General features: G+C 46.3%; 2 protein-coding genes across 3 annotated transcripts in view; one reads left to right on the forward strand and one right to left on the reverse strand.

Annotated features, from left to right (window-relative positions):
• The window catches only part of RAB37 (RAB37, member RAS oncogene family), a 70502-nt gene that overhangs the window by 20677 nt on the left and 29878 nt on the right, over positions 1-19947 (forward strand). The window lies entirely within an intron of this gene.
• Positions 750-19594, reverse strand: CD300LF (CD300 molecule like family member f). Of its 2 annotated transcripts, none has more exons than XM_059907207.1 (7): positions 19493-19594; positions 6981-7307; positions 5505-5568; positions 4598-4710; positions 2614-2636; positions 2144-2287; positions 750-1652 (listed from the first exon to the last, which is right to left on the reverse strand). In XM_059907207.1, exons 1-7 carry the CDS (start codon positions 19533-19535, stop codon positions 1497-1499), a joined length of 870 nt encoding a protein of 289 aa, XP_059763190.1. In that variant the 5' UTR covers positions 19536-19594; the 3' UTR covers positions 750-1496. The 2 variants fall into 2 exon arrangements, with proteins under 2 accessions (XP_059763190.1, XP_059763189.1); XM_059907206.1 differs by having other exon boundaries at positions 5505-5625.

Genomic DNA, 19947 nt, shown 5'->3' on the forward strand with positions numbered 1-19947 from the left:
CTGAGAAGGGACCACGTGTTATCTTGTTAGAAGGATGGAAGAAAGTCCAGTGTGGGCAGAGCAGGGCAAGTGAGAGGGAGAGTAGCCAGAGAGAGGGTCTTAGGGGCAGGCAGGGACCCATGGATCCTGGGGGCCTCCTGAGCTGTGGAAGAAGCCACTGGAAGGTTACAAGCAGGGAGTGATCAGGTCTGTGCTTTAAAAAGATCCCTCTGGCTGCTGGGAGGAGAATGGACTCAGGAGCAGAGAACAAGAGGGACTCCAGGCCGGGGACTGGACTAGTTTGGTAACCATGGAGATGGCAAGCTGGGACGAGATTCAGGATTCCAGAGGGAGAGCTGCCAGGACCCTAGAATAAAGACAGCAAGTCCAGCGTCTGTATATACTCGACGACTGTCCCTGTGTGAGTAGCCATGTACACACACACACACACACACACACACACACACACACACATTATCCTCCTTACACACAGTCCAGGGTGGTGGCCCAGACTCCAGACTCTGGAGCCAAAATGCCCAAGTTCAAATTCTAATTTATCCACTTGCCAGCAGTAAAATGTGGTGAGTCACTGAACCTCTCTGTACCCAGATTCCTCCTCTGTAAAATGGGGACAGTAATAAAGGTGTCCTCTTAGGGTTGTGGTGAGGATTAAATTAGTCACTGTAGGTAAAGCATTTAGGGAAGAGTACCTGTCACATAGTATATTTTTTCCTATTACTGCGGTAACAAACTACCACAAATGTAATGGCTTCATTAACACAATACAAATTTATTCTCCTACAATTCTGGAGGCCAGAAGTATGAAATCAGCTGCGCTAAAGTCAAGTTGGCAGCCGGGCTGGTTCCTTCTGGAGGCTCTGGGGAGGATCCGTTCCTGCCTCTTCAGCTCCTAGAGGCTGCGGGGTTCTGTGAATCCTGGCTGCATCACTCCGACCTCTGCTCCCACCATCACACTGTCTTCTCCTCTGTGACCTTCTTGCCTCCCTCCTGTAAGAACCCTTGAGCTTGTATTCAGGGCCCAGCTGGATAATCCAGAATAATCTCCCCATCCACAAACCCTCAGCTCTGTTACATCTGCACAGTCCCTTATGCCACAGAAGGTAACATTCACAGGTTCTGAGGGTTCAGATGCCAATAACTTTTAGGACCGTTATTCAGTCCACCACTCATGATAAGCAATAAATAAACGTGAATTACTATTATTATCGTTATCATTGTGATTGCTCCCTCAGCAGCTCCAGAGTATATCCCTAGCCCCCTCCCAAGCTGTGTGGGAGAGAAAGGGATGTGGAAAGACCCCTGTCTAACTCCCAGAAGCTCCGTGAGAATAGGCCCCGAGCCCAAACCATAGCTGGCCATGATGCTGGCTGCATCAGGCAGAGGCCTCAGTAACTGGCTGGTCCCATGAGGGGACTGAGGGGCAGGCAGAAAGCAGATGAAGCAGGAATGTACTCAGAGGCCTCGAGTGGGTCTGAGAGGCGCCCCTGGAGCACAGGCTAAGGCTTCCTGATGGTGCTGTATTCCGTGAGCTCCTCGTGGCTCCTGCTGGGAATGTGGGTGATGAGGTACCCCATGTTGTTATAGGTTGGCTCTTGATCTGAGGTTTCCAAAGACAGAGCTGCATAGGCAATGTCCTCCCTGGGAAAGGGAGCCTGCAATGAAGACGTCCTCGGGGTTAGAGAGGCTGGCAGGAGGCTGTGCCAATGGATGGAGGTGATCTTGGAGGAACCTGGAGAGACAGACCCTCCAGGGCTTTTGGAGTCTTCTCCCAGGCCCCCCAGCTCCTCCTCCCTCCACTCTGCCAGGCACCTTTAGCTCCGGCCACGGCAGAAGACACTCTCCCTCAATTCCATGCCAGGGCAGCACATTTTGCACGGAATTCCAGGTCCCTCAGCCTGTCTGAGTCTCCCCTGCCCAGCATGAGGACCGTGTCTGACCAGGATCTGAGTCTCCCAACGCTAAGACCTGGTGTGGAGGCACTTCAAATGCCAAAAGCGCGCAGGAGCTCTGCCAGCAAGTCTTTCAATGGCTGCATCTTTGCCCAGCACCCAGCCTCCCACGTGGTGGGGAGAAAGCCGGTCCTCAAAGGAGGGGAAACAGCGGGTCCGGTCTGAGCCCCACAGCAGCCCCACCAAGCACATACCATGGTGACATACTGCACTTCCCCTGCGTTGGCCTGGGCGGAGGAAGAGGACCTCCTGGAAGCCTTCTTCCGGGAGGACCCAGAGTTTTCGGTCTGCTGCAGGCTCAGGTTTGCATAGCTGATGCCCTCCAGGGGCTGAAGCACCTAGGAGAGGAAACACAGGTTCTTCTTCCACAGAGGGACGCGTGGCTCTCTGCTCCCCTGGGACCCCCTCTCCCAGCTCCCTCTGCAACCCCCATCTCCTCTTAGCCTCCCACACCTCCCCCTCCCAAGCCCTCCTCCCTCCTGGCTGATTCCAGCATACGACCGGGCCCCTTCCCCGGCCCTTGCAGCTGGGCCGTGAGCATGTGGACACTTGGGCACAGGGCTCGTCTGATGCATTTGGACCTTGGTGCTCCTGGGATATGGAAAATAAGGAAGTGAGGGAAAGGCGTCTGGTGTCTCTGCTCTGACCTCGGGGACTCTCTTACCTGCTCTGGGGATATCCCAGCAGCTAAAAGACAAAAACAATCAGAGTTAGAAAGCCCATCCAGAGGCTCACAGGCGCCCTCAGGTCTGGGAAAGAAAAGAGGTGAATTAGGCTTCGGGCTCAGAGAGAAGAGACCTGGTTCTAATTCTGATCCCTCAGATGAGAACTAAGGAGACCTCAGCCCATCTATTCCCCACATCACAGAACTGTGTGATCAGCTGCTCAGGTGGCCCTGCCAATTATCAGCTCCCCTGGGATTAGGCTCAACCTAAAACTTCTGCTGGGATTCTGCCTGTGACGCCACCATTTCTCCACCTGCAGGGGTCAACTCAAAGTCACACCTACCTTCGCCAGCTATCCAGGCTGTCAAATCCCTCCCTCCCTGGCTCCCAGGGCATTTGATTTATGTCTGTCTCATCACCCTTGTCCCACTGAATTCTGGTTGGTCTTCAGGTGGGATGCGGGCTGCTAGATGGCTAAGCCTGTTCCTCCCACGCCTTCTGGGCACGGACTGTACCAGACACAAGAGGGGCTCCATCAGTACAAGTTGTCCACGCGACGGGATTGCTCGAAGCTGCCCTCTGAGTGGCGTACTCGAGCTGGGTCATCACTGCCTGGACCTACTCTCAGGTGCCCTCTGCTTCCTGTTTCTTTCCCTCCCTGCCGTCCCCCTGCCACCGTCACGCCCCCAGCTTCGGAGACAACAAAGAAACAAGAAGATTTTCCCTATGGTTTTTAGATACTGAGGGGGACAGAAAGTATTTTTAACTTAGGTCACGGACAATACATTGGGGGGAAAGTATGATGAACAGGAGTCAGGCTCCCATCTTTCCAAACTACAAGATTCCCCAGGCTGTAGGGAGGGAGCAGTGTTAAAGACGGTCCCGTGAGCGCCCAGATCCCAGTGGGTTCTGAGAAAGGGAGGAGGGGCAATTAATGTGAGAATGTGGAAGTGGAGCCAGACAGGAAAAGTGTTTGGCCGAGGCCAGACCTCGTGATTGACAAGTGCAGACTCGTGAGCCGAGGCCCTTCCCTAAAGGGCAAATATACACAGAACAAGTAGGGTAGCCTGAGAAAGGACTGAAGGGAGGAAGGGCAAAAATAGGAGTGGCCACCAACATTCTTGAGAAAACACAGAGAACTGTGTATGAGTGTGCACATGCACATGTGCGCATTCGTGTGCGGGCTATGTTGTGTGTGCATGCATGAACATGTGTTCGTGCATGTGTGTATACATCCGTGCATGTGCATGCATGCGTGTGCATGTGTGTGTATGTTTCTCGATGCCCCCATGTCTATTCAGTACCTCCTTGACAACCACAGGGATTCTACTAAAGTGTCTGGGTACCCTAGGAAGGCTGCCTGCCTAAGGCCATTGCCATCTCTGCCACCAGGAGCCAAACCAAGAAACAGATAAGGAGGCGGAGCAGAGAGGCAAGAAGACCATAGAGGGAGGCTTCCCAGGTGGTGCAGTGGTTGAGAATCTGCCTGCCAATGCAGGGGACATGGGTTTAAGCCCTGGTCTGGGAAGATCCCACATGCCGCGGAGCAGCTGGGCCCGTGAGCCACAACTACTGAGCCTGCGCGTCTGGAGCCTGTGCTCCGCAACAAGAGAGGCCGCGATAGTGAGAGGCCCGCGCACTGCAATGAAGAGTGGCCCCCGCTTGCCGCAACTAGAGAAAGCCCTCACACAGAAACGAAGACCCAACACAGCCATAAAAATAAATAAAAATAAATAAATTAAAAAAAAAAAAAGAAGAGCATAGAGGGATGATCAAGGCAGAACTGAGTCCAAAACCTACTGGGTTCACCTCCAAGCTCCAGCCCCTCAAACTGCCAACTGCTGCGGCCTTTGGGACGGCACCCCTTCCAGACTGTGCAGGTATTCCCTTGGGCTGATGGTTCCTGGATGGCCATTCTGGCCATCAATCCCACACACTTCCACGCAGCCCAGCCCCAGTCCAGTGTCAGCCAGGTCCCCTCACCTTTCTTCTGTTGTTTCACCATTCTCCAAACCACAAGTGAGGCCACCATCAAGAGAAGAAGCAACACAGCAGAGATGAGGGGCAAGAGGATGGTGACCTTCAGGAAGACACCGCTGGAAACGACAGAGGATGCCCCATGAACCCAGGCTCCCCTCCTGTCTTTGGCCTCATCCCACCCACCTGGGAGCAGGGACAGCCACTCGCCTTGAAACCTTTTGACCTACAGGCCTGAGGTTTCCAGTCTGGGAACCCCTACTCCCAGGTGCCCTCAAAGATGGTTTAAAAAAAAAAAAAAAGAGAGGAGGGTTCCACAAGGTGTTTCAGTGGGTCTAGAAGCCAAATAGAAATTGTATGGCAAAGGATCTGTTAAGGTCTCCCTGCTTCTAAGCTTGCCCCCTGTACAGGTTGAGCAGTGTCCCTCATCCAGTAATTCATATTCATTCAGAACTGGAGAAGGTGACCCATTGGGAAATAAGATCTTTGCAGAGGTTGTCAAGTTAAGACGAGGTCGTACTGGATTAGGACGGGCCTGAATCCAATGACTGGCGTCCTTATAAAAGGGAAATGGGGGCACACAGACACAGAGGGAAAAGGCCCTGTGATGACAGAGGCTGAGATTGGAGTGATACTGCCATAAGCCAAGGAGTGCTTGGCGTACTGGCAACCACCAGAAACTAGGAGAGAGGCCTGGGACAGAGTCTACTTCTGAGCCCAAAGAAGGAGCCAACCCTGCCGACACCTTGATTTCATTTCTGGCCTCCTGAGCTGTGAGAGCAAGCGAGAGGAGGCCCCAGCATCCTCGAGCTTGAGGGTCCGGAGACAAGCTCTGGCTGGGACCTGGAACTACAAAAGTCCCCCCTTTGGTAGAGTTTGGGCCAAGTGGGCCACAGCATCAGAGCTGGCTTACCCGCTGTTGGAGCCGGGGCTGGTCACAGCCGGGGAGCCACTGGTCTCTTCCAAGCTGACTGGCGCTGTGAACGTGTTGATAGCAGAGGTGGCAGGAGTGGTGGCCGGCACTGCAGTTGGTGCTTGGCGTACGGACCAGGTTACACACTGCTCTGCCTGCCCACCCACCCGCAGCCTTAAACGTGGCTCTGAGCCGGGGGTGGGTATGGGGGTGGTGGTGGGGACCATGGGCTGCCTGAGGAGTCTGGAGCAGGGCCAAGGGAGAGGGCCTATCGCCTGGACTGCTCATATCTCCCTGGCCGCTAGGAGACTCAGAGCCTCAGAGGCAGGTGGAGCTGGCACAGGTCCAGAGAGGGCATCAAGCAGAACTTGGAAGGTTAGAGGGGGCCAGGCTTGCCTCAGGACAAGGGCAGCTGGAGTTCAGCTGAAATTCAAACACTCCAGCTGCTTATGACAGGGCCTCGGCCAGTGGCCAGTGCCTCTCATCCTATTTATCCACAAGGACAGGAGCAGAATGGGGGCTATCAGCTGGCTGACATACCCAAAATCTGTGACTTCAAAGATCAGGACCAGCCCTGAGCAAAATCATAAGGTTCAGGAAGAGCCTTTACTTGGGGCAAGTTGTAAAGCTTTCACAATGGGGATGGTTACATCTCAGGAATGTTGTCAGGATTGAATGAAATGATGCTGTGCTTTGCAAGTATAACAAGCCTCACTCGTTCCCAGTGTGGTGGAGGCTCTGTTGACTGTGCGCCCACCCCCGTCGTCACAGGTGCCCAATGAGCTGGTGTCACCCGTCCGAGGGTCAGCAGAAGCAGAGCCCGACAGATAAACTTGGTCAAACCAAGGCACTGAGACCCCTGAGCCGACAAGCCCAGAGTGTTTGCATTCTAAAAGGACTTAGGAAGAGAACATCGTTAATCCCAAATATGTAAATGGCTCATGATGGGATTTCAGGCACCTGGGAATGCAGCCCTTTGACTGTGGAGGCCTTTCCAGACCCCAGGAATTAACCACAGCAGCCCCACTGTGCTGGGTCCTTCCCCCTGAGATGGGATATGGACCAGGGGGTGGGAGCAGCAGCTCTGAAGACCCAGCCCCAAATTCCAGAAAGAGCAGGAACACCTGGGCAACAGGGGTCCCAGGAAAACATTAGCAGAAATTAGGGTCTCCGGGTGAGACCTTCACCTTGACCTCCATGGGCAATAGACTCGGGCACTGACTGTGCAGAGAGAAAAATAATGTGTCGAGAAAGGCTTGATCCCATCCTGGAGGAGGCCCTGGGAGCCACGAGAGCCTCTAAGGGAAGCCCTGCCCCTCCCAATCCCAAGTGGTCTGTGTGGGTTCCATGAGACCTCAGGACTCCCCCACCCTCTGTGACAGTTCACTCTGAGTCACAGGTCACTAAAGAGGGACCCCAGGGGCCAGGACAGAGCAGGCCCTGAAGAGACACATCTACACATACACATACTCTTACCTGGGTCAATGGTCACTTTAACTTGGACCCCATCGTCAGTTCCAAATCTCTCAATCCCACACCAGTAAGTGTCTGCATCGTTTAGCCTGAGCTTCTCCATGGTCACAGTGATGGTGCGGTTTTTCCAATTGTCCCTGATGGACGCGCGGTCCTTCTTCACCTCCTTCTCTGCTCCAGTGGTTTTAACAACGAAATTGCAGCTGCGCCAAGCAGCTCCTCGGCACCACCACTTCACGTGGGTCTCCAACCCAGGGCTGTATCGACACTGCACAGTCAACGAGCCCCCCTCTAGGCTCCTCATTGCTTTTGGGCCAGTGATGGCAGATTCTGGAAAACACGAATCCATGTACCTGTCACCTCCCATCCTGAGGGCAGGGCCACAGCCTCCTGCATCGTGAATAGTTCCAATAAACCCAAGGTCCTCATGAGTTAAATAGCAGTCAAGAAAGGAATATACCTTACACGTAAAGACCTTTTGTTCTTCAAAATTCTATCAGGTCAAAGCCACCAGGAAAATCCCATAAAAGCACAACTACAGATCTCAAAGAAACAAAAACATTGACACAGAGCAATAATAGCTTCCTGTAGTTCACCCCTCTCCCCTTCTCTGTGGTCAGTAAGTCTTTCTATTTCCAGCAATGTCCTTTTGCAACCTTCTCTGTGTTATGCTGGTCTGGTGGGGAGGAAAGACCAGAGGACCCATTTCCACAGAAGACGACTTTGTACTGATGACCTCAGGAGGTTCAGCTGAAACACCCTCATCACCTAGCCCTGGAGAAACTTCCTAATGGTTCTAATTGTTTCGAGCGGTTCTACTGTAAACCACCCTGGAAGGAACACCTTTGAAATTGACCAAAACAGTGATGTTTTCCCCATGCTGTGGAATCTGTAACGCCCAGATCCCATTTCTTCCCATTGAATTGCTTCGGTTCCTTTGTCAAAAAGCAAATATGTGAGTTCTTTATGGATTTTCCGTTCTGTTCCATTGATCCATTCGTCTGTCCTTTTGCCAATCCATACTGTCTTGAATACTATAGCTTTGCAGTAAGGCAGGTATCATAGAGTAAAGCAGCATTTTCCGATATATATGTTCTTGCTCTTTCTTTCATTTTCTCACCTTTGAAAGATTCAAGATACAGAGAAATGTATCTTTATTATAAGAAAAACAACACTTCAAGCATGATGAAGAATGGCATCAGTGTCAGACCCTGGGAGGTAGTGAGGACCAGGGCAATCTGGAGAGCAAACGCCCCCCGCAGAGGCGTGGCCCCTCCCACTCAGCCCACTGTGCTCATGCAAGAAGCAGGCAGTGTAATTTCAGATCTTTTCATTTTTCTGGAGTAGTCCAAAATCTGGGTTTGGGGTGGAACCTCTCAATTTTAAAACTCTGCCTTATTTAGAAACAACAGCAATCCTGCCTGGGCCACCCAAACCCGTCTGCCGGCAGAGCCTGCTGTCCGGGCTTAACTCAGATCCATACTCATAAGGGAGGTTCTTTCTGTCATTTTCCTTGTGTGTCTTTGTCAGGGTTGGTAGTAGAGATATGCTACTTTCACACAATTGATCTGGCAGATCTCCATTTTTTTGTGCTCTGAGATAAGAACATAAATAGAGCAAAGGAATTTTGGTTTCTTTGGGATCTTAAAAAATTGGCTACAAAACTATCTGGCAAATTCTTCACTGGGGCAAATTCTTTGATTACTTAAATTTTTTTCTCCATGAATATTGACCTATTTAAGCTTTTTTATTGTTCTTTAATAAATTCTGTTCTTTTGTTTTTCCCCTAAAGTTATCTATTTTACAGTGTATTAGCATAAAGTTCTGCAAATATAAAGTATCTTTTAATAATTAAATTTTTCAAACCTATTATAATGACACATTTTGATGACATGTGCTGTTTTATTTTATTGATTATATGTGCCACAAGATTTCCTCTTTCATGTTTTTCCTCCCCCCTTCCTCTTTCTTTTTTCCTGCGTTAAACCATTTTGAGATTTAGTTGGTAAATGTTACTGTTTTTAGTTTTAAATTATTAATTTCTCATAGATATAATTTTATTTCCTTGAGATTACCACGTATCTTTTTCTAATTTGCTAAGTTTAAAACTGTGATAATTTTCTTCCTTTCTAAAATTAAATAAAGCGTGTTGAAGACTAAGTATTTACTTTTGTCCACTTTTAAAGTTAAGATATAATTCACATATCATAAATTTTATGCTTTGAAAATGTATACTTCGGTGGGTTTTAGGATATTCACAAAGTTGTACAACCATCAACTCTATCTAATTCCAGAATGTTTTCATCACCTCAGAAAGAAGCCCTGTACCCATTAGTAGTGACTCCTTACCTCCCTCTTCCCTGAAGCCTCTGGCGACCACTAATCTTTCTGCCTCTATGGACTTGCCTTTCTGGACATTTCATTCTTCTTTCTGTCTCTATGGACTTGCCTTTCTGGATATTTCATATAAATGGAAGCATACAATATATGATCTTTTTTGTCTGACTTCTTTTACTTAGCATAATCTTTTTAAGATTCATCCATGTTATAACATGTGTCAATATTTCATTCCTTTTTCTGGCTGAACATTATTCCATGGTGTGGATCTGCCACATTTTGTATATCCATTCATCAGTTCATGACATTTGGGTTGTTTCCACTTTATACATCACTTTGGAACACTGTAAAAGTGCTTTTCTTATAAAACAAAGCATGAATCTATCCTATGACCTAGCAATTTCACTTCTAGATACTTATCTAAGAGAAGTTAAAAACAAATGTCCACAAAAAAGAATTTTTATCACAGCTTTATTTATAATAACAACATATTAGAAGTAACTCAATGGAGTGGGAGGTTGGGATTAGCAGATGTAAGCTTTTATATAGAGAATGGATAAACAACAAGGTCCTACTGTATAGCACAGAGAACTATATTCAATATCCCATGATAAACCATAATGGAAAAGAATATATTTTAAAAGAATGTATATATATGTATAACTGAGTCACTCTGCTGTATAGCAGTAATTAACACAACATTGTAAATCAAAGAAAGAAAGAGAGAAAGAAAGAAAGAAAGGAAGGAAGGAAGGAAGGAAGGAAGAAAGAAAGAAAGAAAGAAAGAAAGGAAGAGAAAGAAACTGAAATGTTCAACAGGGGAACAGATAAACAAATAGCATATTCATAGTAACAGCATAGTACAGAATAATAAGAAGGAGTGAATTAGTGATACACAAAACAACATGGATGAATCTCAAAAACACACTGAGTGAAAGATCAAAAGAGAATAAACTTCATGATCCCGTTTATGCCAAGTTCTACATTACGCAAAATAACCTTTGGTGATAGAAATTACAACAGTGATTCATGGGTGGGGGAAAGATTGGGAGGGACACTAAGGAACTCCAGGTGATGGAAATGTTCTGTATCTTGATAGGCGATACAAGTTACACGAATTTGTCAAAACTCATAGAATTATACACTTAAGATCTATACATTTCACTCTATGTAAATTATACCTTATTTTAAAAGACTCTTACGGGATGCATCTGGAGTTATGCTTAAAGACATTTTATAGCGTTAAATGTATCAGAAAAGTAAAAAGGACTTGAATTTAATAAACATATATTTCAGAAGTTAAACAAAAAACAGAAGGAGGAGTAGGAGGAAAGAAGAAAGTAGAAGAAAGGAAATAATGAAGTTAATACAAATTAATGAAGTGGAAAAAATCATATAATAAGGAAATCAACAAAGCCTAGAGTTGGTTAAAAATAAATAAATAAATAACCCTAATTAGATATTCATTACAGAAAGAGAGGTCTAAATAATGAATATCAGGAATGAAAATGGGGACATCAGTACATATCCTGCACACATTAAAAGGATAACAAGGACTTCCCTGGTGGCACAGTGGTTAAGAATCCGCCTGCCAATGCAGGGGACACGGGATCGATCCCTGGTCCGGGAAGATCCCACGTGCCGCGGAGCATGAGCCACAACTACTGAGCCCGCGCGCCTAGAGCCTGTGCTCTGCAACAAGAGAAGCCACCGCAATGAGAAGCCCGCGCACCGCAGTGAAGAGTAACCCCCGCTCACACAACCAGAGAAAGCCCGCGCGCAGCAACGAAGACCCAACGCAGCCAAAAAAAAAAAAAAAAGCTAACAAGAGGATAAAGCAATAATAGGATAGGATAATAAAAGGATATCTAGATAAGATTATGGCAATAAATTTGAAATTTTTTGGAACAAACAGATGCCTAGCAAAAATAATACAATATGTTAAAACAACACAAAAAGATATAGAAATCTGAATAATCTTACAACTATTTAAATAAATTAAATCCATTATTAAAAACCTCTCCAAAAGAAAACTCGAGACTTATACAGCTTCAATGGAGATATCTATTTACTAAACGTTGAAGGAAGAAATAATGTCTACCTAATGTCTACCTACTTTAATGTCTACACAAAAAAATTCTGAAACAAAGGAAAGGAGGATGCGATCCCAAATCCATTTAATGAGACTGGCATAATCTTGATGCCAAACCCTGACAAGGGCAGTGCAAGAAAGAAATATTATAAGCAAATATCACTCATGAACTTAAGTGTAAAAGTCTGAAATGAAAAATCAGCAAGCTGAATCCAGGGAATCTTTTTAAGATTCATGCATGTTATAACATGTGTCAGTATTTCACTCCTTTTTATGGCTGATGACTATTCCATGGATCTGCCACATTTTGTATATCCATTCATCAGTTCACAACATTTGTTTTTCCCACTTTACACTAAGATCCCACATGCCGCGAGGTCAACACCCATTCATGGTTTTCTAAACATTCTTAGCAAATTAAGAGTAGAACTTGATTTATCTGATAAAGATTATCTATTAAAAACCTCAGCAAATACCACAATTAATGTGAGACATTGGCATATACTTTATAATAATGTGTTAACCTGGACATTGATCCTGTATCCACTTTTCTGTACATGTGCTGTTTTCTGAAATTCTGACCAACGTAGTGAGACATGGAAAAATATAAAATATATAATTATTGGGGGGAAATAATAACAGTTAGAGAAAATTTTTAAATCTTAAGTTTAAAAGGATTTTCATTTATAATGGAATTCAACAGAGTGGCTAAAGACACAATAAATATATTAAAATCAATGGCTTTCCTATAAACCAGTAACAAGTAGTTGGAAAATAAAATGGAAAAGTCCTCATTTACAATAGTAATAAAGGTGTATTAAATACCAAGGAATAACTTTAACAGAAACAACCAGGACTTATAGGAAAAAAAACCATACACGAACACAATGAAACTTTCTTGACAGACATAAAGGTTTAAATATAAAAGAAGGGCTTCCCTGGTGGCGCAGTGGTTGAGAATCTGCCTGATAATGCAGGGGACACGGGTTCGAGCCCTGGTCTGGGAAGATCCCACATGCCGCGGAGTAACTAGGCCTGTGAGCCACAACTACTGAGCCTGCGCGTCTGGAGCCTGTGCTCTGCAACAAGAGAGGCCGTGATAGTGAGAGGCCCGCGCACTGCGATGAAGAGTGGCCCCCGCTTGCCGCAACTAGAGAAAGCCCTCACACAGAAACGAAGACCCAACACAGCCACAAATAAATAAATAAATAAATAAAAAGTGTCATTTTAAAAAATAAATAAATAAATATAAAAGAAGAGCTCTGTTATGATCACGAATGAAAATGCTGTATATTGTAAAGATTTTCCTCCTTCCCAAATACATTTATAGATTTAACTCAAAACCTCCAGAACATTTTTAGAGCATGTACATTTTTTTCAGATAATCTCCATCTATACACATGTGTGTGTATATATATGGATATGTATGGCTATGTAATAAATATTATATTTAATATATGCTAGAGATTATTTGAATAAATGAAGAGATAAGAATTTTTAACATATTAAAGATGAGCAGTAAGGAGGGACTTGCCTGCCAGATATCAAAATAGTACCAGGCCAGGGGCTTCCCTGGTGGCACAGTGGTTAAGAATCCACCTTCCAATGCAGGGGACAAGGGTTCGATCCCTGGTCCAGGAAGATCCCACATGCCACGGAGCAACTAAGCCCATGCACCACAACTACTGAGCCTGCGCTCTAGAGCCCACGACCCACGACTACTGAGCCCGCATGCCACAACTACTGAAGCTCTAGAGCCTAGAGCCCGTGCTCCACAGCAAGAGAAGCCACCACAATAAGAAGCCGGCACACCGCAAGAAAGAGTAGCCCCTGCTCTCCGCAACTAGAGAAAAGCCCACGTGCAGCAACAAAGACCCAACACAGCCAAAAATAAATAAATAAATATTTTAAAAATAAATTTAAAAAAATAAAATAGTACCAGGCCATAATAAAGAAACCAGTTTGTGAATCTAACAAGACTAGATACACATATCAATAGGACACAGTCAATACCCTAAAAACAGACCTAGTCTATTTAACAATTTCACATATACCATAGAAGACTAAAACGATAAACAGAGAAGGGAAGGGTTAAGGCATTACCCTATCCTGTCACCTCTCAGTGTGCTCCATTTAGGTAAATATAGAGAGATTAAGGAGGTCAGCATAAAATAGCAAAGCATTTTTTAAACTGAAAGAAAACAGAAGTGAATCTCTATAAAATTCCTGGATGACAGGGAGATCTTTCAAAACTTGAAATCAATGGACAACAGGAAACAAGAAAGAGTTAGTAGTGAATTTGACTGCATGCAAATATAGCATTGGACATACCAATAAAAAAAGACTGAAAAAGCAAAGAACAGACTGAGAGAAATATTTAGAACAAATAACATAGAAAAGGATTAGTAGAGTTTCTCTCGATTAAGAGTGTATAGAAGAAAAACATTAATACCCCATTTGGAAAACTGATGAGAGATAAGAGGCAAGTCACAAAGAGGAAATTCAACGGCTAATAAAATTCAAATGTTTCACTTAAATAATCTAGCAAATAAGAAATGTGGAAGACAACACCATTTTTCACATAACAAACCAATCAAGTTTTGATGACTCACTTTTTGCTGACAGGGGCCAGGTGGTCCAGGCACTGTGAGAATATGCTGGAAGGAATGTAGCTGGTTCAGCCATACAGAAAGCCATATGGCAGTCATATGTATCAAACATAGTCATGCCCTTTGCTCCAGTAATGCTACATCTAGGATTTGGTTCTCAGGAAATAATCAGAGAGGCTAACAAAAACGGTGTGCACAAAGATTCATCACATAATTAGCAAAAATAAAGGAAACAAAGTTAACTTCCATCAATTAGGGAAATAAGTATATAATGAAATATAATGCAAACACTGCTAATTATTCTTAGAAATATTTTTAATTATGTGGAAAATTCTCATATGAAGTGAAAATAAGGGTTTAAAAAAATCGTATGCAGTATAATACCAATGAACTTTTTAAATATGCATAGAAAACAAAGATTAAACATAAATAAACCAAAATCTTAACAACTGGTCACCTCGGGCATTAAGACAGACATAAGGTTTTTTTATTTTTCCTAATTCTTCATTTTTTTCCTGTACTTTCCCAAGTGTCAACAATGAGCATTTACTACTTTCAAAATCATAGGAAAAACAAATGCCTAGACAGGGCTGTTAAATAGTGTGGTAGGCAGAGCAATGGCCCCTACAGATGTCTGTGTCCTAACCCCCAGAATCTGTGAATATGTTCACCCTTACATGGCAAAAAGGGACTTTGCAGATGTCATTAAATTAGGGATCTTGAGATGGAGAGATTATCCTGGATTATCCCGGTGGCCCAATATAATCAGAAAGGTCCTTAAGCGAGGGAGGCGGGAGGGTCTGAGTCAGGGAAGGAGTGATGACAATGGAGCGGGGGCTGAAGTGATGTGGGACCACACGCCAAGGAAAGCAGGCAGCCTCTGGACTTCCCTGGCGGTCCAGTGGTTAAGACTCTGCGCTTCCACTGCAGGGGCCGCAGGTTTGACCCCTGGTGGTCGGGGAAGTTCCGCATGCCACAAGGTGTGGCAGGCAACCTCTGGAAAGCCTCTGGAAGTCGAGGAATCAAATTCTCCTCCTAGAGCCACCAGAAGGAACGCTGTCCTGTTGACTCATTTTAGACTTCTGATCTCTAGACTGTAACATTATAAATTTGTGCCGTTCTAAGCCACTAAGTTTGTGGTCATTTGTCCCAGCAACCCTAGGATTCTAACGTGGATGGCCATTCCATCTTTAGTTGTCATTTAGTATCAGATCTGACCCTTGGACCATCTGTTCCACTCACTTCTCGGACCCCTCTTCCAGGTGCCCACTCCCCATCAACCTCAGCAGAGCACTGGCTCTGCTGTGGGAACCCTCCTGGCACAGAGGCAGCCTGGAGCTCCAAGGAGCAGCATCTTCCCCGGGCATGGTTACTCACAGCCTAGATGATCAGGAATAATCCTAGATCAGGTGGAAGCTGAGCCCCAGGGGGAGGTGAGGGGCTCACTGTCAGTGAGTGACAGTTGGGACTGGACCCCGCCTCCGGCTCAACGGGGGACTTCAGCTAATTTCCACTCTGGGTCAGCACATCTGGGGTCTTGTCCACCTCTGCCACCACTTATGGTGAGGCTTAAGTTGGACAAGACAGCTAATTTTTCTCTGAAAAAAATAGGGTCATTAAAACTCTCTTTTCTCACAGAAAATGAATGCTATAAAGCCCGGTGGGAACTTTCTGGGGGGTTTTCTTGTGTACTTTTAAAACAATGAACTCTTGCAAAGAGGGAAGTAGTGCTGGTTAAATGTGTTACTTGCAATCGGAAGTTCTATGGGAAAGGCTGGTACAGGGGGCACAGAGGTTCCCACTGAAGCCTGGCTTCCTGTTAGTGCACAGTCTAGCCTGTTCCACTGCAGACAGATATCCCCGCTCTGCCTCAATCACTCCTAAACCATATACACACGTGCGCGCACACACACTACTCTCACATCTGCTCACCATCAAGTTCCCCTGTTCCCAGATGGCAGAGAAAAAAAGCAATCCTTTATGTGCATTCCCTGCCTTGCTTGTCAATTTGTCCCCTGACTCCTCACCCAAAATCTATCTTCTCTGTTTCTACACCGAAACTCAAGGCTGAGCATCCACAAGGCACCCACAGCCGCCGGGAGGAGGAGAGCCACACATCTCTCTCCTCCCCAGAGACCTTCTCCCCAAAGAGATAATAGTATCCTCCCAATCGGCCCCACCAGGCTGTTGTGAAGTGTGTAAGGAAGCCACAAGGCCTTTCTGTTCCTCAAACGTACCGCGGCCAAGCTCGTTTCCACGTCAGAGCCTTGCTGTGCCCTGTGCCTGAAAAGATGTCCCTGACCTGAAGTGCCTGCTTCTTCTCGTCTTCCAGGTCTCAGCTCAGGCGGCTCCGCCTCAGAGGGCTTCTTCTAAGCCCACCCTATCGAAAGCACAGCCCCCACCCCCTGAGTCAGGACATCCAGCTCAGCTCTGTTCACAGTACGTGTCAGGGCTTGGAAGCATCATTTTCATTTCTATGCCAGGTGGAACGAATGGTCCAATCAGACCACGTAAAAGAGTCACGGGTCACAAAGGGATGTCCCGTTGTCATGCCCTCTGGAGACTCAGATCCAAATGCAACCACAGAAACTCTTCTCAGGAGAACACGACTGCCCCTAGTTCTTCTCTCTGCTCCTTAATTATTTTCTTATTGAGATATAATTCACATACCATGTAATTCACCCTTTTAAAGTGTACAGCTCAGTGGTTTCGTAAGATATTCACAAAGCTGTGCAAACATCAGCACTAATTCTGCAACACTGTCACCATCTCAAAAAAGAAACCCCATACTCATGAGGAGTCCCTTCCCCTTACTCCCTCCCCCAGGCCCTGGCAACCGTTAATCTACTTTCTGTCTCTATGAATTTACATATTCTAGACTTTTCATATGAATGGAATCATACAAAGTACAGCCTTTTGTGTCTGGAGTCTTTCACTGAGCTTAATCCAGGTTGCAGCAAATGTCAGTACCTCATTCCTTTTTATGACTAGTAGTATACCATGGTATGAGTATACCACGTTTCATTTATCCATCCATCAGTTGATGTGCATTTAGATTGTTTCCACTTTTTAGCTATTATGAACTATGTTGCCCTGAACATTTGCATACCAGTTTTTTGTTTGTTTTTTTAAATAAATTTATTTATTTATTTATTTATTGGCTGTGTTGGGTCTTCGTTGCTGCACGCAGGCTTTCTCTAGTTGCGGCGAGCGGGGGCTACTCTTTGTTGTGGTGCGCGGGCTTCTCATTGCGGTGGCTTCTCTTGTTGCAGAGCATGGGCTCTAGGTGCGCTGGCTGCAGTAGTTGTGGCTTGCGGGCTCTAGAGCTCAGGCTCAGTAGTTGTGGCGCATGGGCTTAGTTGCTCCATGGCATGTGGGATCTTCCCAGATCAGGGCTCGAACCCGTGTCCCCTGAATTGGCAGGAGGATTCTTAACCACTGCGCCACCAGGCATACAAGTTTTATACGTGGACATTTGTCTTCCATTCTCTGGGATATATACCTAGGAGTGGAATTGCTGGGTCATGCGGTAACTACCTGTTTAACATTTTCAAGAATGTCAAATTGTTTTCCAAAGTGGCTGCACCATTTTAAAATCCCATGAGCAATGTCCTCTCCAGGTAATGTTACGAGTCTCAATTATTTAATTCTATGAAACTAGAAGGAGAAAGATTTGGTCGGGGGGGTGGTGCGTGTTACAGCAATCATATTGTTCCCTGTCCGTTAGATGTATTCACTCATTCAACTAATACTTACTATTTGTCTAATCTGCACCTGCCATGGTTGTAGGCACAAAAATCCTGGCCCTCTTGAAGCTTACATTCTATCAAGGTGGGGGAAGGGAGAGGGCAAGCCATGGAGAAAAATAATGCAGGAATTGCTTTTTTTATTTCCTTTGGCCTCACCACACAGCATGTGGAGGGATCGAACCTGTACCCCCTGCAGTGGAAGCACAGTCTTAACCACTGGACCACCAAGGAAGTCCTGGGAATTGCTGTTTTAATTAGGGTCATCAATGAAGGCTTCAGTGAGAAGCAAAGATGTGAAAGATGTGAGGACTCAAGCCTATGGCTATCTGAGGAAGAGCACTCTGGGCAGACTGAACAGCAAGTGCAAAGGCCCTGAGGCAGGAGTGTGCCTGGCATGTTCAAAGAACATCTAAGAGGCCAGTGTGGCTGGAGTGGGGGAGCAGAGTAGAAGAGGAGACCAAGGAGATGATATGGTGCGGGACCCAGACAGTGTCACCTTGTAGCCTCTGTAAGGACTCTGGATTTTTACTCTGAGTAACATGAAGTCATTGGAGGGTTTTGGCCAGAGGAGAGACAGGATCTGGCTTACATTTTCAAAGAATCATTGTGGGATATGAGAGAAGAGATGGATGCCCCCAGGGTTCTGCCTGAGCACCTGAAAAGATGGAGTTGCCAAACACAAAGATGGGAGAGAAAGGAATTCGAGGAGAGAAGATGTGGCCAGGTCACATTTGAAATGTCAACATCTGAGTGAAGATGTCGAATGGGCAGCTGGATAGAAGATTCTTGAGTTCAGGGAGATGTCCAGGCTAGGGATATAAACACGGGGATCATCTGTATGGAGATGGTATTTAAAGCCAAGAGAGGAGGTGAGATCAACAAAAGGATGACTCTAGATAGAGAAGGTGCCCAAACACTGAGCTCTGAGGTCCCCCAACATTTCAAAGTCATGAAAATCCCCTTGACTTTTAATCAAAATGGTATCCATGGGACTTCCCTAGCAGTCCAGTGGTTAAGACTCCACACTTCCAATGCAGGGGGGGTGTGGGTTCGATCCCTGGTCGGGGAACTAAGATCCCACATGCCGCACGGCGTGGCCAGAAAAACATGGTATCCATCAACTTCAAGTTGCCTTCAACCCTCTGTCTCTGCTCACAGCCCTGTCCCCTTTTCCTCTTCATTCTACCAAGCTAACCTCCTCTTGACCTTTCCATTCTACTATTTCCTTCCCCAAAAGCCTAGAACTGCCTCTCCCTCTCCATCTGGCAAACTCCCGCTTCCCTTCTTTCTGGGCCCCCTTCACCCTCACCCCTTCCCCAGAGCCTTCCCTTGCTCATAAAGCTTTCTGGAAGGTGACAGTGCAGGAGCGAATATTCACCAGCTGTCTCCTGAGCAACTAGGGCGCCTCTGCTTTTCTGTGACCAGTGGGGGCCATCAGTCTGTCCATTTTGAATGACCAGCCCCTGGGGGGGTCAGGAGTTATGCCTGGTTCTGGGTTCATTATGAAGACCATGGTCCATATTTCTGCATTGGCCGTTGTGGGCACCGCAACCCTGGGTGAGGGATTGAGTGGATGAAACACACACAGGCTCACGACCAGGAGGAACTGCTTAGAAAGGGGGTTGGTTTCTCAGCAGGACACCTTGCTGGGCTCCCTCCTCCCTCTGCCAGCCACCTCCTCCTGCCCCATAGGCTCTTCCCGCGAGAACAGACCCAGGCCCAGCTCACCTGCAAGCCAGCAGAGGAGGAAGAACAGCAGCAACAGGTGCATTTTCTCTTCGCACGGGTCCTCCTCGGTGGAGCGAGTCAGCGAGAACCAACTGCAGTCTGCTTCATCTTCCAGCCTTTCTGCTTTCACTTATTCTCACTCTTGCACTTCCTCCTTCAGGCCCTTCCCACTGGCGAACGAGACAAAAGAGGAAGGAGGTGGAATGGGTGAGATTTCAAGGCACTTAGCAATGCCAGAAGTGATCACAAATAAGCTTTTGAGAAATACCTCCCTGTCCGGAGCCATGATGGGTTCTCTAAAAGGAGAACTTTGCTCCTTCTTGGCCTTGAAGTTTGCAGACCCACCAGTTCTGAGCAGCTCTTAACTCAGTCCTTTTCCGTTGGTGGGAAGACTGGGATGGGGGAAACCAGCCCCACTGGAGAAGTAGTGGGGAGCTAAGGCTGATGCACACAAT

The sequence above is a fragment of the Balaenoptera ricei genome, chromosome 20 (genome assembly GCF_028023285.1).
Source record: "Balaenoptera ricei isolate mBalRic1 chromosome 20, mBalRic1.hap2, whole genome shotgun sequence".
Lineage (NCBI taxonomy): Eukaryota > Metazoa > Chordata > Mammalia > Artiodactyla > Balaenopteridae > Balaenoptera > Balaenoptera ricei.

What these genes read in the sequence shown, in the direction of transcription:
- CD300LF (XM_059907206.1), bottom strand. Translation starts at nt 19,535, where the DNA reads ATGCACCTGTTGCTGCTGTTCTTCCTCCTCTGCTGGCTTGCAG. An exon ending in TAAAGTGACCATTGACCCAG is followed by an intron (nt 5,626 to 6,980) that starts GTAAGAGTATGT and finishes CCGTACGCCAAG; the next exon opens with CACCAACTGCAGTGCCGGCC. An exon ending in GGTGAAACAACAGAAGAAAG is followed by an intron (nt 2,637 to 4,597) that starts GTGAGGGGACCT and finishes TTTGTCTTTTAG; the next exon opens with CTGCTGGGATATCCCCAGAG.